Source organism: Dufourea novaeangliae, unplaced genomic scaffold (assembly GCF_001272555.1).
Source record: "Dufourea novaeangliae isolate 0120121106 unplaced genomic scaffold, ASM127255v1 scaffold21, whole genome shotgun sequence".
Taxonomy (NCBI): domain Eukaryota; kingdom Metazoa; phylum Arthropoda; class Insecta; order Hymenoptera; family Halictidae; genus Dufourea; species Dufourea novaeangliae.
In genome coordinates, this window is record NW_015373910.1 from 4,600,555 (window position 1) to 4,617,203 (window position 16,649).

The 16,649-nt window shown below is 37.2% G+C and overlaps 1 protein-coding gene across 1 annotated transcript in view; it reads right to left on the reverse strand.

The window, feature by feature from the left end:
- The window catches only part of LOC107194170 (glutamate-gated chloride channel), a 51,239-nt gene that overhangs the window by 8,263 nt on the left and 26,327 nt on the right, over positions 1-16,649 (reverse strand). Inside the window, exon 5 of the mRNA XM_015583740.1 lies at positions 12,517-12,584. Within this exon, the coding sequence (XP_015439226.1) occupies positions 12,517-12,584 (68 nt within the window). The remainder of the gene's footprint in view (positions 1-12,516; positions 12,585-16,649) is intronic.

Here is a 16,649-nt window from a genome sequence, read left to right on the forward strand (position 1 = left end):
TCGTTTTTTGTCATAAATCGTCGAAAATATATGCTTCTAGTTAATCGAGACTGTTGGTCTTGTCTTAAATTATACTGCGATATTAATTTTAAGTAAACATTTTGTAACGATATTTACATAATCTAGTCTCTTTGCAATGTGTATGTGTTACCCATATTTTGATGACGTGGCAGTCAAAATGTTAGTGGAAACATGAATGATTATCCATTTCTAACGTCGGACTTCGTTTGAGGCTTCTATTGGTCCTTTCTAATTGTGAAAATTAGCCTACGTAAATTTGGATGAGAAATTGATGTCGATGAAAAATTGAAATAATGGGTGCATATTTAATGTCTAATTGAATGGTGAAAGAAATAAACTAGAGGGATTCGGAACATTTCGATTTACGAAAATTATGCTTTAAATAAATGAAATAAAGATCGTGGGAACGATCTAGAGCGAACAAGATCTAGATTTCCGTGCAGAATGAATTGGTCTAGGCTACTAAAACCAAGGAAATGAAGGAAATCGGTGAAATAAACGATTCTACATAGGACGGAATAATACGTTTGTCACCGTTGGATGATTTCAAAATGACGTATCGGGTGTCCTACCAACTAACATTTCTTATTTTTTATTATGGTAGCTTTTCGACTTGTAATAAGGCACTTTAAGTAAGTCTTTAACGCTCCCATAATAGTGAAAACTTCAATTTAACCGAACGAAACACACGATCTTTTGGATCATTTCAGACCGAATCGATCACTTTCACGACTCGACGTCAAGGAGTTCACTGACAATCCTGAAATCGAAATTCAATCCACTCAATGTGACATTAGGAGGGGTTTAGAGTGACTCACGCATTCGTTCATATATTTTTGAATCAATAATTAAGTATAAACATTTTTTACACCACTCCTATTTATGTATTCTCAGTTTCATCCCATCGTGACAAGTTTTGTCTTAATTGTTCCAATAGTTATTTTCGATCGAAAAACGTTGCAAAAGGTCGTGGTTAATTGTATTTTTCCGTTTTTCTGGCTTGGAAGCGTTAAAGAACCGAAAGGATTCGCGCGGATTTCTTGGCTGGAACATGATAAAGGTCTGGTCGCGAGATGAACGGCGTTCAGCGTGTCGGTGACGGATGTTCAGCAAATGTTTAGGTATAGTCACATCGCTGGAGTTAGCAATGGTATGAGATTCTCATGCAATAAGCAACATCAAAGCTAACTACGGTATATACCAAATGGTTCGTACTAAAACAGAACTATATAGATCAAACTAATAGGCTCACAGTTCCATATTTCCCAGCCCGGCTGGACTTCTGCACATCGACGGCGTTCCTATTTTTCTATTTTTTGGGGAGGGGGCATAAAGGCAAGAACTTCCATACATCTTTTTCTTAGTATTGTGTTGTCTTTCGTTTTGTATTTTTTTTTTTAAGTTCATTGGCATCTCCGACTACTTATCCTTAATCGATGACAGGCTACAGCTTAAACCAGAAAGTCGAAAACCTAGCTCGATATCCCCTGATCTCGAGTACTCGGTTTGCTTTTTGGTGTTTATTGCTTTTTTTTAACGAGGATAGTTTTTTAACAAGGGAAATAGTGTTGCCAGATGTTTATACGATTCTCGCAAACACGGTTGTCCCCCGAAGTCGCAATAGTGCGGTTAAAAAGATCTTGAAGGTACTGTTAACGCGATATTCTTAAATTAAAGTACTTTTTTTAATATAAAGCGTGTCTCACATAACGTGACCACCTTAAATATCTCAATTGTTTTCGATGATAGAAAGAAATGTTAGAGGAAAATATTATTTGACTAGAAGAGCAAAATACTGTGATAAAAAAATTCCCCAAGGTCATATTTTTCGAAATTTCGAGTAATAATTGATGTCAGGACCAATCCAATGACCTATTACAGTATGACCTTGAGCACGAAAAATCTACAACAGTACGGGAGTAGATTTACATAATAAAATAACTACGTTAGGTGGGACACCCTGTATATAAATTCGAAATCGTCCAATTTGCAATTTCTTCAAAAAATTCATTTCAATGTTAGTACAGACTCCTCTCGATTATTGTCCGGCTTGTTCTACACGATTATTGTCCAGGCGTTATCCTTGTAAGAAGCTTAGGCTCAGAGCTCTGAAGCAATTCTCCCTACATGATTATTGTCCCGGCGCAGACCTTAGTTCAGAACGATAATCGAAAGAAGTCTGTACAAAACTCGCAATAAATCGCCCAATCTGGCAACACCGTGGCGAACTGACTCTGAGCAAAACCTCCTGATCAAATTCCCTTTTCTAGTTCCCTCGTCTTTGCACAGTAACCAAAGGTGGTGGTTTCCTTTAAAATTCTACTCTGTTTCTCGAACTACACGCTACACACCTGGCGGAAAGAAATGGACGCTGGGAAACAGTTGTCGCCTGATCATAAAGATCGTTGGTATACACAGAACACGCTGGAGTTTATTCAAGCGTGGCTATCTTGATTATACAGGGTGTTCCATAAGACTCGGATAATTCCTGGTGGAAAGTAGCTGACAAAAAGCGTGTACACACGGTCGACAACGAAAGCACACGGTAATTATATACTTATGGAACTCCTGTCTCTCAGGTTTAAATCGGAGAAAAAACAAACGAACTCGATAACACCAACAGTCCAAAGGAACAAGTTGAAAATTCTCTCCAAGTGGATCCTTGCCTCGAGATACATTCTCGATTCTAATATTCAAGCTTCCATGAATATTATAATTAAATCGGAAAATCATGAAAGCTCAAGTCCTCTCACGTAGCTTCGCTCTCGAAGGTACAATAGATATTCCACCCCCACCCCCTGTCTGTCTTTTTCATTGTCGACGGAAAAACGGACGACAACTTCTACACATCGACGCTCTGCCCCGACTAGACACGATCCTTAACTTATTCAAGATCAGCTCACGATCCGTTTCACGCCAGGAAAACCGATTATAACCTCCTCTTCGTTTCATTCACTCAGTGTTCTCGCTTTCACTTTTGTGAATACATTACACGCGAGGCGGTGTACACCGTCAGCTAATAAGTCGAGCCTATTTACCCCAACACAGCATATACTATACAGGGTGTCCCGAAATAGTTATAAGTCCTTGAAAAGGGCGATTCCTGTGGTGATTTGAAACAACTTTTTCCTTAGCGAAGAAGTTCTCCGAGACTTTGTTAACGAGATACTCACGAAAAACTCCGACCAATCAGAGCACGGAGCCGGGGTTTTTTGTTAATATCTCGTTAACAAAGCCTCCGATAAGATTTTGGCACACCCTGTATTTTATACAGGTATTGTTCTTTTTTTAAAAAAAAAATGATAATGTATTTTAATTAAGGTAATGTTATACCTAATAGCTATAATGTTGCACTAATAAAAATACGTCATCCCAATTAAAAAAAAAAAATGACAATGACCTTGAAATATTGGAAAATATGACCTTGAGAAAATGATCTTCTGTATTGCAATAATTGCCCCTCTAAAGCAAACATTTTTTCTTTTACACATTTTCTCGTGTCATTAAAAACAACGGAGATATTTCAGCTGAAAATCTTAGGTGACTCACCCTATATAAAAAAAGTAGGTCATCTTGAATGATTGTGTTCAAAAATAATGTTTGAAAAGTTGAATTATTTAGGGGTCCAAACGGACCCAAGCACCGCTGCCGTAAGAACATCAAAAACGTCTGCCTTCTGAGGGTTAATAAAGAAACGAACGATCTATAACGAGTGATGAGCCTTTCGGATCTTACCTAAACACACATCGGCGCCATCTTGATATTGCACCTTTCTAATTTTTCGTTGTTATAGAGACTGGAAGCCAGGTTACGCGAATGATAGTGTACGTGTGTGTCTATGGCAAAGAACTGGACTGAAAAAAAAAGAGAAAATAAATGAAACGAGGGTGGGGGTTAGGAGAGATGAATGTGAAACTGAGATCAGAAAGAACAAAGAAAAAAGATATCGTCCCAAGTGGATTGAGAACGGGTACGTACCATGTCGTCCTTTTAACATCGAAGGGGGAAAACCATATCGAATTGTTCCTGCATGGAAAAAGTGAATTTGTGTTCTATACATAGTCACGGTCAAGCTTTTAGCGACGAGCTAAGCATATTTGGCATGATTCATCCTTTGCACGTGTTTCACCGTATCGCTACACTTTTTTCGTGTTGCTTTCAAAGATCCTTTGACGGAGATCGAGCGAAAATCAAAATTTGGTTAAACGAATGAATACCCTGGTAGAGGACTTAATGCAGTAAAGCCTCGATGAGTGTTCGAAGACTCCTCGGCACTGAACATTAAATATTTCATAAACTAATGGCCATATGTGGAAGAAATAAATCTGAATTAAAAAGTCAACGTTACACCTAGAGACCTCGCCTTATCAGTGTCGAGGAGCCTTCGAACACTCATCGAGGATTTAGTGTACACCTTTAACCCTGAGACGATGATGATTGGGGTCATTTTGACCTGACTATTTGCAAGAACTTCATCCAAATTAACAGCTTTTGATAACTATTTCAAAATTGTTTATATTAATTGAAATATTAATTCATAAAGAAATTTGTTTATCCCTAGATCATTATATTATCTTGTATCTCCACGTTATTACTGACCACTCTGTCAATTTGACATCGAGGGACAAATTAAGTTGATAAAATGAAGATTGAAGGATGAGGGTTAAATCTGGCGTAGAAACTGATGTCTGCAAACGAAATTTCAATAATTTCGATCTCCACAATGATCTCGTTATATTCTACGTTCAACTGTGAATTCTCAGAATAGATCAAAATTGCACATTCATGATTCTGGGATAAAGGGAGACGACGCAGTGTCTCTTTCGTATGGAATTTATACCATCAAGTGGTACGAGTCGGTGTGTGATCAGACACTATCACGATCACGTCTATTCCTTCCACGCGTTCTAAGAGTATAGTACCGGCTCGTCAGGCTAATAATTTCGTTCCGACAATGGCTTTTGTCGGGGAGCCTGGGGGAAGAATCCATTTCCCGTCGAAACGATATCAGACTACCTCGGACGATCCATATTTTATTGGGTCGAGCGACGAGTTCGTTCAGATTCTCCTCTTTCCTGGACACGTAACGAATCGTTCCAACTTCTTGATTCGTTTTCGAAGAATTTTATAAAATTGTTACATAATTCCTATAGAGGAAGCAAGTCTTTATGTTCGAAAGAATTGACCCATCGTTCCCTGTTTCTTTCTTTTAAAGAAACAACTTGAATTGAAACAAGGAATGATTTACAGCTATTTTTGTGAGTGTTAATAAAATTATAGACGTTCGAGAAAATGTGTTAATAGATCAGAAAATTTATTCATTTACGTGTGGCACTAAGTACTCATTGCAAAATTGCATTCGAAATGCAGTTTCATTAATTGATGCAATTCTTATGAGAAATTAGTAATTACAAATTATAGACCAGTCGTTTTGACTCTATTGGTAGTTTTTTTAGTGTTAACACATTGTCGTTAAAAATGCAAAATGGAAAATCAGATCGTAAAAAAATTGATTTTGGTGATGTGAGCGACATTGAATAATATTCTGGTAGTATTTCTGGTTCTTTTAAGGGTTAAAGATTACTCTCGTACGAATTGGCAACAAAGGGAATGCTCTACTCTTATTCCTTCTGAAATAATATCAATTATAATATATCAATATATATAAATTTAAATATATTAAATATGGTATTATATTCACTGTAAAGTTAAGGCCTCCCAGAACAATTTCGAATCCGTACGACCAACTCACTCTACCCAAGAAAATCTTCGAGCCCTGAGAAGGATCCAAGGGAAATCCTCAGGTTCTTTCAGAGGATTCATTTAGACATTTCTTAATAATATTGTCAGCCTATTGACAGTTTGATGGAATTCGGTTCGACCCGTTTGTGGCTCGATGACAGATGGACACGACAGCGAAAACAGACAGACAGACAGACATTGGATCGAACTAAAAGTTCATTTGGATTTAAAAAAAAATGCAGATCTGAACATTAAACATTTATTTTTCTTGTCTTTCATCAATAATATAGGAATCCACTCACTATTTGTAATGTCTCAGCTATCTTTCTAATGGTACACTGTGTTAATAGTGGAAGATTTAACTAAGAATTAAAATCCTGATAATACATATATGTAAAATCTCCTGTTTGAAAACTTTATCAAAACTATTTCCCACATTGTACGATCAATGGACAATCAATTGTTTCCATACATTTCAGAAATCTTCTTTTTTGAGGAGAAGTTTGCCCTACCAATCCAAACCCAGATATACATGACGCCTAATGACGTCTTGAAGACGGTTTACAGGCGTCTTAGACCTAAAATAGCCGTAAAATGGACATCTTTAAGGCGTCATGTGTTATATGGGAAAGTGGTAAAGCATAATTAATGATATATAATTTATGGGAAAGATCGATCGCTTTCATTTGTCTGTAGAGAAACCGAACGAACATTTCGTTCGATCCAGTAGATCGGCGGCAGAAGAGACAGATATGACGGGGGAGAGATGAATGGACCAGAAATGGGGAGGGGGTTGGCTCAGTTGTACATACATACAAGTAAGTAACAAAAATAAGTAAACATTATGACGCGCGATGTTAGAAACTACTTTTTTCAATTATGTCAGCAAGGTCACTTATGGTACTATGAAACTTAGCATTGATACTGTTTAATTGTTTTTTACAAGTATTACGAGTATCACCGAGTTTAATTTATATCTATGCACATTTTTAAGGGTCCCAAAAGTAAGTAAACATTTATAATATTTTATCTAAAATACCTCGCCAAGATCTTTGTACAGTTTTATATTCTTTAGTCGTGATCATTTCTTAAATTTGGATTAAATTTTTTTTATATTATTAATTATATATACTGTCTTTTAACTTGGACGGTTTTCAACACATTTTTCAGCTGCTACTTAGTGATTATTAACACTAGAACTACCAAAATAGTCAGAATGACTTGTCAGTACACTCTTATAACGATGATTAAAATGTTAGAACAATAAATTTTCTCAGATCTTTTGCAACGTTTATTACGATATGAAAGTAAAGGAATTAGTTAATTCATACATTTGTAAATTTTCAGAAGTTTGTCACGTTTATCGACCGACTGAAATAGATATGCGTTTTTATCGTCGGTAGTTCTAGTGTTCAAATAATTTTTTGTAGTTAAATATGTTTACTTACTTTTGTAACACACACTTCCACATAGCAAAAGATTGTACATTTTTTTTTAGGTATACATTATTAATTAGTAAATATTCGATTATTTGATCTACTTTAATATTCCCTGGCCAATAAATCAGTATACAGGGTGTGTCAAAATAGGGGTAAGTCCTTGGAAGGGGTGATTTCTGGAGTGATTTGAAACAACTTTTTCGTTAAGGAAAAAGTTGTTCCAAATCGTCCCAGGAATCATTCTTTCCAAGGACTTACACCTATTTTGGGACACCCTATTCTGTATATTCAATTATGTAGAATTAAATTTTTACTTCGGAGAAATCATAGCGTTTTATTCTAATATCGACTGTTTACTTAGTTTTCGTTACATACCATATGTAACATGCAGTCACAGATGAAAAAACAAAAACAAACAAATACTGCACGATCCATGGCGATAGATGTATCGTCGACAACTTCAGACTCAACCGCGTGGGCTCGCTCGCAAGTGGACGCTTCAGGATCTTCGTCGATCCAGTCGAAAGTCAATTATGTATTATGTTAAACAAGACATTTTAATCATTTTTATAAAAGTTCACGAACCAGCCATTTTGACTGCTTTGGTAGTTCTAGTGTTAAGTATTTTATTAAATTCAAAATAAAATAGAAAACTCGTTGTAACAGATGAAATTATTGTTTTTCGTTAAATTTCACAGATCCTAATAGAATATAAATGTATAAAATCCGCAGTCTAGTTAACAATATTTTGCTTCTTCTTTAATCATTAATCGATTTCAACCAGGATAAAGGACTGCCTCCCTGATAATATCAATTGGCAATATTTCCTCGCGATGCAAAAGCGATACAAATGGTGTATTGTACAGAATGATCTATAGAAAGACCGAGATCGGATCCTGTTCCGATTGATCTGCGACATTTTGAAGGTGACAAGCGAAGCGATTGGTGTGTTTGCTCGTAATTGTTGAATAATTATATGTGCAAAATATCATTTAATTGGTGATCAAATTGCTGTGCGTATTTGTACCGTGGCGGTGGAACTGCGTGAACGATGTCGTTGTTTAAATCATTAATTTTGTCGATGTTTCTTCGAGAGCCTTCTTCCTTAGATCATCCTGTATACGGTGTGGTGAGCATCGCTAGAGCTGGTACAAGACGATCGATCGAAACTTGCGATTTGTTCCATTAACGCAATGAAATTAATGAAATGAATGAAATGTGATAAAATGTGATAAAATGAATGAAATGTGATGAAATGAATGAAATGTGTTGAAATGAATGAAATAATTTAGTGAACGAGGATACCAAAGGATCGAATTGAACATAGATAAATGGTCTGTACAGGCTCTAGTGATGATAAAAGAAGAAGGGAGATCGAAACATGGCGGAGATGGAAGACGAAGGATCGTGACTTTCGACTTTCGACGATCTGCGTACAAGTGATCGTGTTCATGGGGAATTTTCTGATTTTTGTGTTAGTTTTTAAGTTACTATTAAGAAGTTATTCCAAGTTATTATGAGATACCATTATTAGAATTTTAAGTTATTATTATTAAGAAATTATTCTAAGGTATTATAAGTTACCATTATCATAATTTATGTTATTATTGTTAGAATGTTACTGTAAAGAGTCTTAAAGGTTTGCTCTATTGGAAATTTCTTAGTCTTTCGAATCCTGATCGTAATTATGTAAATTTTCCAGTCTCGAAGCCAACAATAAATAACGATTCAATTGTATCTTTAGAACCGAGAACTTTCGGAAGGTTCGTAGAATTGGGAAACGATATGAAAGTTACATGGAAAAAAAAGCACCTCACGGAAGCATTGTTCGAAGTAACTTTCGTCGAAATCAATAGTTACGAAGCTGCTAGAAGTGGTTCCAGTCGCGTGACCCACCCCGTATAAATTAAGAGTATAAAGTCGTTGCGCATGAAATGTTCTTTTCAATCAATCTTTCAAAGGCCTAGCCGTGCCTTTCCGTATCACTTTTTTTACTCTGGCTTCTAATCAAACTCAGCCATCGCGTGGTCATTCTGAAAGTTTCTCACGTGTACTAACTGCATAATTTCTGTAGGATCATTTATTCCCTCCTCGACGACTATTAAGTTCCCTTACGAACCCTCGAAATATCGTACGTAATTATCAGCACGGAATTCTTTGTTCCGAATGAGAAAAAAAAACTTCACTGGAAATAGTTAGTTAATTATTCATTTACTTGGACTGCAAATTTAACGAAACATTAGGGTAAAACTAGGTTATGGTTACCTAAAAAAAAAAGAAAGAAAATTAGTTAACAAAAAGCCTCACTATTGTTTTACGCACATGAAATATAAATACACCGTGGGAAACTACACAAGCTTGAAAATGCAGTAAATCCTCGATGCGTGTTCGAAGGCTCCTCGGCACTGAACAATAAATATTTCATAAACTAATGGCCATATGCGGCTGAAACAAATATTATTAGGTTCAGAATTTTCAGCTCTATCACCGTGCTAAACCTAATTAAAAAGTCAGAATTATAAAGATTAGTAATTCTTTGGAAAATAATCTTTATTATAATGAACTTATTATATGCTATCTATAATATACTAAACTGATCAGGAACTGTGTCCGTGACGATAGTTAAGGGTTAAAATTGGGACGCCTATTGTCTAGTTTCACCCTAACGAACTTAAATCCACTTTGTATTTCCTCTCAAATCTGACGGAACCGTTAGGACAGCGAGCAAACTTCCCTATAGACTCTACAAATCAGTCCATAAAGAATCTATATTTGCATAAACATCCATAGTAACGACTGTATTTCGGGGGGTTGGTCCACCCGGAATGTTCGATCGCGCCCCGATATCGATTGTCTTCCCGCGCAAATATTATCTCGCTTCAGACAAGGTAGAGTCTAGTCAACAGAGAGGGACCTATGTATGTGTGTCCCAATTACGGAGGCTTCAAGCCAGTTTGCGTAATCATATATTAATTAAAAAATACCACTACATGAATATCATATTCTGAAGATCAATATCTGTTGCTAAACAATTCCTTTTCGTGAAGGAATTTTTTTTAAATAAAAAAATTAAATCTTTGTAATGTATGTAATTGAATAAAAACAGATTTTTGTCGGTATTAGGGAATCCTTTCAGTAACTCTGCAGATGTATTTTGGTGCTCCCAGTTTCGATGTCTTTGAATGTCGTTCCTAACTTTATTTTTCTGAAGTAGCGCTATTTTGTTCCAAATACTGTTGAATTATCGGAAATCATTTAATACAAAAAAACACATAATTATGTAATAAATTTAATTTATGGAATATTTGCTATAATTCACTTTTAGTTTAACGAAACTGAGGTTATGTTACGTAATTACATTAAACCTTTCTAGGATATAATATACATTTTATACGGTGAAGATACTGTTTATAATTGATTTATATGAAAATGAGTTCAGTAAGCATTTCTTAAGGTTCTTAGAAATTCTAATAAATAAAATATATATGCGTAATGCATATATTGTAATAAATACTTATAACATTCTAACACCTTAAAATTATCGTTTCTTTACTTCGAATCTTATTGGTTAATGACTAAATTTAATTAAAAGATTTTATTTATGTTTATTTATACATGCATTTTTTTAAATGTTGATTTTAATACCGAGGCTCCATAATTGGGACACACACTCTATGTGTGTGTACGACAGAAGGATGTTGGAAACTGGGCTTGACACGATCGCTCGCACGCATGATCAAAAGGTATGGTAGCAGCGTCTCGTCGAGCAAGAAAGGCGCCACACGGGGGTCGAGTCTGTAAACGCGTCGTTCGATTATTACGTCGTCGCCTCTCTTCTATTTTCCAATCCGTTTCTTCTCTGTCTTTCCAACATCTCCCCCCCCCCGCCTTTCCATTTTGATTTATTCGCGATTGGTTCCCCTGTCGTTTCCACGTTTTCATATTTTTCCGATCCTCCAACGGGCAAAATTGAGAAAGATTGCACGCTTTCAAACAAGGCACAGAGAGAGAGAGACAGACGACGCGTGGTTGCAGACAACACACAAGTCAATCGAACGGGTTCGGAAACAATCAACGTGAACATAACAGAAATAGAGAGATAGATAGAGGACGTAATGCCGATTATTGTTAGAATAGTAACATGACAAGTCAACGACATCGAGAAAATCAACTGAGGTGCGACTGATATTATATATATAGGCACACATCCACTTGGCCAGCGCGCGCGCGCTCAAAAAACGGTGAATATATATATATATATTTATGTGCGTACATTTATATAGGTACGCAGGATGAACGCACCTGAACACTTTAACAGATTTTATGAAATATTGAAGTCGAATTTTAAATGATGGTAATGGTAATAAATACAGTAATGTCTCGATGAGTGCGACAAGGCCCTACTTGGGAGCATTCGTGGCAAGGTGGAAAGGTTTTCAGCCCATCATAAATTTGTTTTTTTTACACTCTGCTTAGCTTCTGTTTACTCTGTTGTGATCGATTCCACAGGAGGACGCCCCCAATGGCGAGAATAACGCCGTTGCTCGTGTCGCATTCATCGAGGAATCATTGTATTTGGCATATGAAAATTAGATTTTTTAACATATAACGTATAGATTGCAATTTAGAAAGAAGAAATACTAATTTCATCAGTGAATGAACAATATTAAATAAATGAAGATTTCTAACCTGAGGCGCGAAACAAGGAATTGAAAAAAACATTGAATATTTAATCAATTACTTATCTTAATAACTTAACTCACTCGTTTTTATACACAGTGACTCACAAATATGTTTAGGGAAGACTGTAGCATTTATTTGATTGAATTACCTGCCAGATTGTGAAGTTTACTTTAGAATTAAAAGAAATTTATCGGAAACGGATGACGGGAGTAACGATAATGAAGACGTATGAATGGAAGATGTGTAAAAAAAATTGACACATAATCGTTCTTCCGAATGTATGAGTCACTATATGCATATGTTTCATTCATTAGTATGTGTTCATTTACAGGTGCATTCACCTCACGACCGTGTGACAGCTACTTGCGTATCCGTATATTTCCCCGTTTTTTCGTCGATTCTCCTCCCGCTGTCACACCCGTTTCACGTACGTATACAGATATACAGCACGCACGCACACACGGTAATACAAAAATACAAAGTATACAGACAAGTGCAAGTCTTACACGGCATCATATACACGGTGACGTTAAGAAGATAATACACAATGTGTGGATAATACAGATTGTATATAATTGATTATAGTTGCCTTTGTTTCATGATTACTTGTTATTTTTTTTGTTACACTCACCATCTTATAATCATTTATTTTGCTGATAGAGCGGAGATAGATGTTGACCTTCACTTTTGTCGGCCCATCTAACACGTCGACCGGAACAGAACAAAACAAATCGATTAATTATTAAATCAGTCCGTCCGTGCACCCGAAATTTGCGTGGTTTTATTTATGTTCTCTTTAATTATCGTCTCTTAGCTTTTCGCTTTAAACGCAATTTTGCTGCTTTTTGTCGTCTACTATGTATCTTTTGTCAGTTTTCGTTGATTTTTTTAAAAATATTTTTTTTCTTTTATTTTTGAAACGTGGAACGGATGCGATGAGTGACAGAGGAGGATGGGGGAATTCACAGAGCAGAGGATCGTGATCGAGGGGATCGACTGATGGATGGGTGGATCGTGAGAGAAAGTGTCTTCGAATGATTTCGTTAATATCACTTTGTGTTCCTCACAATCTGTTAACGCACTGTAAACATGGCGAATGACGGGTGAGATGACGCGACGGGAGTCTGGTGAACATCCAAGATGGCGGACCGTTCCACTAGAGCTCTACGCGAAACTGAACCGAATCGCGAATACAAATAATATCGGCAATCACCCAACACATCGTGTTTCACGTGATGACCGTAAAATCACGATTTACTGTCACGTGAGAACGTACCTTTATAAGTGAAATTATAGAACCGTAGGGAACGATGAGGTTTAACAAAATAAAGTATCAACGTTCGGAAATTTCGTCGAGAAACTTCGAATCTTTAAATATTTCATTACCTCAATTTATTCCTCCTCGTTTCAAGGTAGCACATGACCCCTTAAAGACGCTCATTTTACGGCCATTTTACGTCTGAGACGTCCTTAAGCCGTTAGTAAGCCGTCTTAAGCCGCCTGTGTGCTATCTGGGTTTGTTTCTTTCGAATTGTTTTCGTAAAATATTCCGGTGAAGTAAGAATTTTATAAAATAGCCCGACTAAAATATTTTTAACAGGAGGACAGTTCTTAACCTTTTCGATTAAAGTCTCTGTCGACAGAAATAATTGATTAAAATCGATTTAAATCGACAAAATCGGATATTACTCGCAACGAATAGTTACGAGAAGACACCACGAACCATCCCCGTACTTTTAAATAATGCAAAAAACCATTCATCTTTACGAAACACCCTGTATAACGTTGCTCGAAAGGTCACTCAAGTCCTACATTATTCAATCATGGATCCTTCTGCGCACATCTGACAACGATTATCGTCGTAACACCGTTCGATTTAATCACATTGATTACGAAAAGAACGAAAGTAACCGACGAATCGTCGTCGAAAAAAGGACGGATCCATCGGGTCGCAGATTCGTACGTTCGTAAAACGATAACAATCGCGACGGACAATGATCGAGTTTCAACTGAAGGAATTTCTGGACAGCGACAGCGAACAGTTCCGTGTATGATCGCCAGTTTTAAAGGGCTGTTCCAAGTTAAACGACGACAAAGAAAATAACAAAACTATCGAGAAGCTTACCAGAGATGTGAGTCAAGTGTGAAACATTTAGGGAAACACGGATGTATGTATGGCTATATGGGGGAGAAAGAAAAGACAATAGAAAGATAATAAATAGACTGCGGATTTTATGCATATATCCGAAAAAGTTTCGTTTATTTTGAACCCACTAGTATCCTTAACGAAGTTAACTATTTTTTCTTTATTCCAAATTTCCAGGAATTAATAACTTCATATTTGCATAAACATTCGCAGTCTACCGATAAAAATCAATGATCTCGAAGACTGTTCGTCGAACGGGAGATCGAGAGATGCATCGAAGCCTTACCCTAGTTTCATTGACGGCGACATTATACAGGGTGAACAGTCGAAATTACTCTGTTATTAGCAGTCCGATCGAAAATGTTTTTATCAGGTATAGCATGGTTTCAAGAGAGCTTTGACGTGATTATAGCAAATTCTTTGTCAACTCTTTTTTTCATGATTTGTCAAGGTCACCGTCAATTTTTTGCAAATACACCTATAATTTTTTTACGCCCATCTATTAGAGGACTTCAAGACGAATTCGGTAAGTATCGTAACATAACATGTGTTAGGCGTAAAAAAATTATAGATGTATTTGCAAAAAATTGAAGGTGACCGTAAAAAATCATGATAAAAGGAGTTGACAAAGAATTTGCTATAATCACGTTAAAGCTCTTTTGAAACCATGCTATACCTGACAAAAACATTTTCGATCGGACTGCTAATAACAGAGTAATTTCGACTGATCACGATTCCTGGTTCACCCTGCATGTTTGTCGCGGACGTGCAGTTATCGTAAGGTAATGTCGTGCCTATCGAGGGCAGTCTTGTTTCCAGAACAAGATCTCGCGGTACGACAGAAACGTCGACGGGTCGCTCGTGACGACAATCGTGGCCCCGATCACATCGCAACGCGTCGTTTTTTCCTCGACGACGTTTCGGGGAACATTTCAAGATCGTGTATATACATACACACACATCTGTACAACATGCCGTGCATGCCCCGCCCGTACACTTTAATCCCTTATCGCACCTGCACCGATAACGATCACGTCGTGATTTATCCTCAAGAGGCGCGTTCCTTGCTGCTCGCTCGACTAATAATAGACTTCAACCAATCCCCTGGATCCTCTCAAGAAACGTTGTTAATACGTTTTTTCCAATCGAAGATTGCCGAGGCGATCGAAACGTGGAAACGAATATTCTGCTCCTGGGCTCTATTAGAACACGTTGACGCCAGATTTTTGGGCTTTAAAATGATACTATGCGTTGCTGAGAAGATATTCAGACGGCACAGGGACAACAGTTAACTTTTGTGGGACCTACAGAAGTGAAAAGGCTACGTGGGCAGTTAACGCGAGAAAGACGTTCCAAGGCGCTGTTCAATGTGAATCAATTATTTACTGACGAGTCGATCGATCGACAGTGGAAACGAAAGATTCTCGGAAGCATCCATCAATCCTCCTCTTTCCTCGGGATCTAAGTGTGACTCACAAATTTGTTCACGGAAGACAGTCACATTTATTTGACACAAAAAGCATTTTACTTCAAAGTTTGGAATAATATATCGGGAAAGAATGATAGAATTGTAGATAGTGAGTATAGATAAATAAGATTTGCATATAAAATTTGTATAATTAGTTGTTATTTCGAAGGTATGTGAACGAATTTGTGAGTCATTATTAACGCTTAATCGTGTGGTAAACACCTAGGAAACTTCCGGTACTGTGTTCTGTGGTGTGATACATAACCTTTTCACCAAATCACCTCTCTGCGAGACGAAGGAATGGTAATACAGTAAATTCACGATAACTGCACGCTGCATGAATATCCGCTAGGAATGGCCCCTACTTAAATACGCGCGTACCCCACTTTCTATTGCCTTCTGTACCTAATGAATTAGTCGAATAACGTTCATCGACTAAATACTATTGAGTTGTACCACATTTTACTGGCTCTCGATAATTACCCGTTCCTAGAACCGCCCACTTCTCCAGCGGGTAATTATCGCGTGTCTACTGTATTAAGCACGTTCCCTGGGCGGTATTTTCAGATGTTTGGAGCGGCCACGGGACAAGTTACTTTAGAGAAAGATCGTTTTGTGGATGCCGATGAGACCAGATGGATGGCGTCTGGTGGGGAACGAAAGAAGATGGAGTGTAGGGGAGGGGGAAGCTAGTAACGGCGACGCTCTACGCAGAGATAAATTCTTGAACGCATGCGGATAAAATTGGAAAGAAAAATCACTCATCGGTTTTTTAATCGTATCTCGGACCCACATTCGGGAGATACGATCGATCTCTGGTCTGAGAGAGAGAGATACAGAGAATGTACATACTCAGCTAACGCGTATATGGTTCCCAAAGGGAGATGGAGAAAGATTCGAGCCAGAATAACTAACTAGGTAAACATTACCGACCAAAGTGGTTGCTGCGAAGCGGACAGAATAGAATCGATTCTAATTGTGACGGCTAGAAAAGGGAACCTTTGGTGTGACACGTGAACGAAGAGAACTGACTCGCATCTTCTTTACAGATAGACATTTCTCGTCTATGAGTAATCGCCTTACAGAGAGTTATTTAAAGAGGCAATAGTACGGAGACCACCATCGGAAGGAATAAACAAAACCATACCCG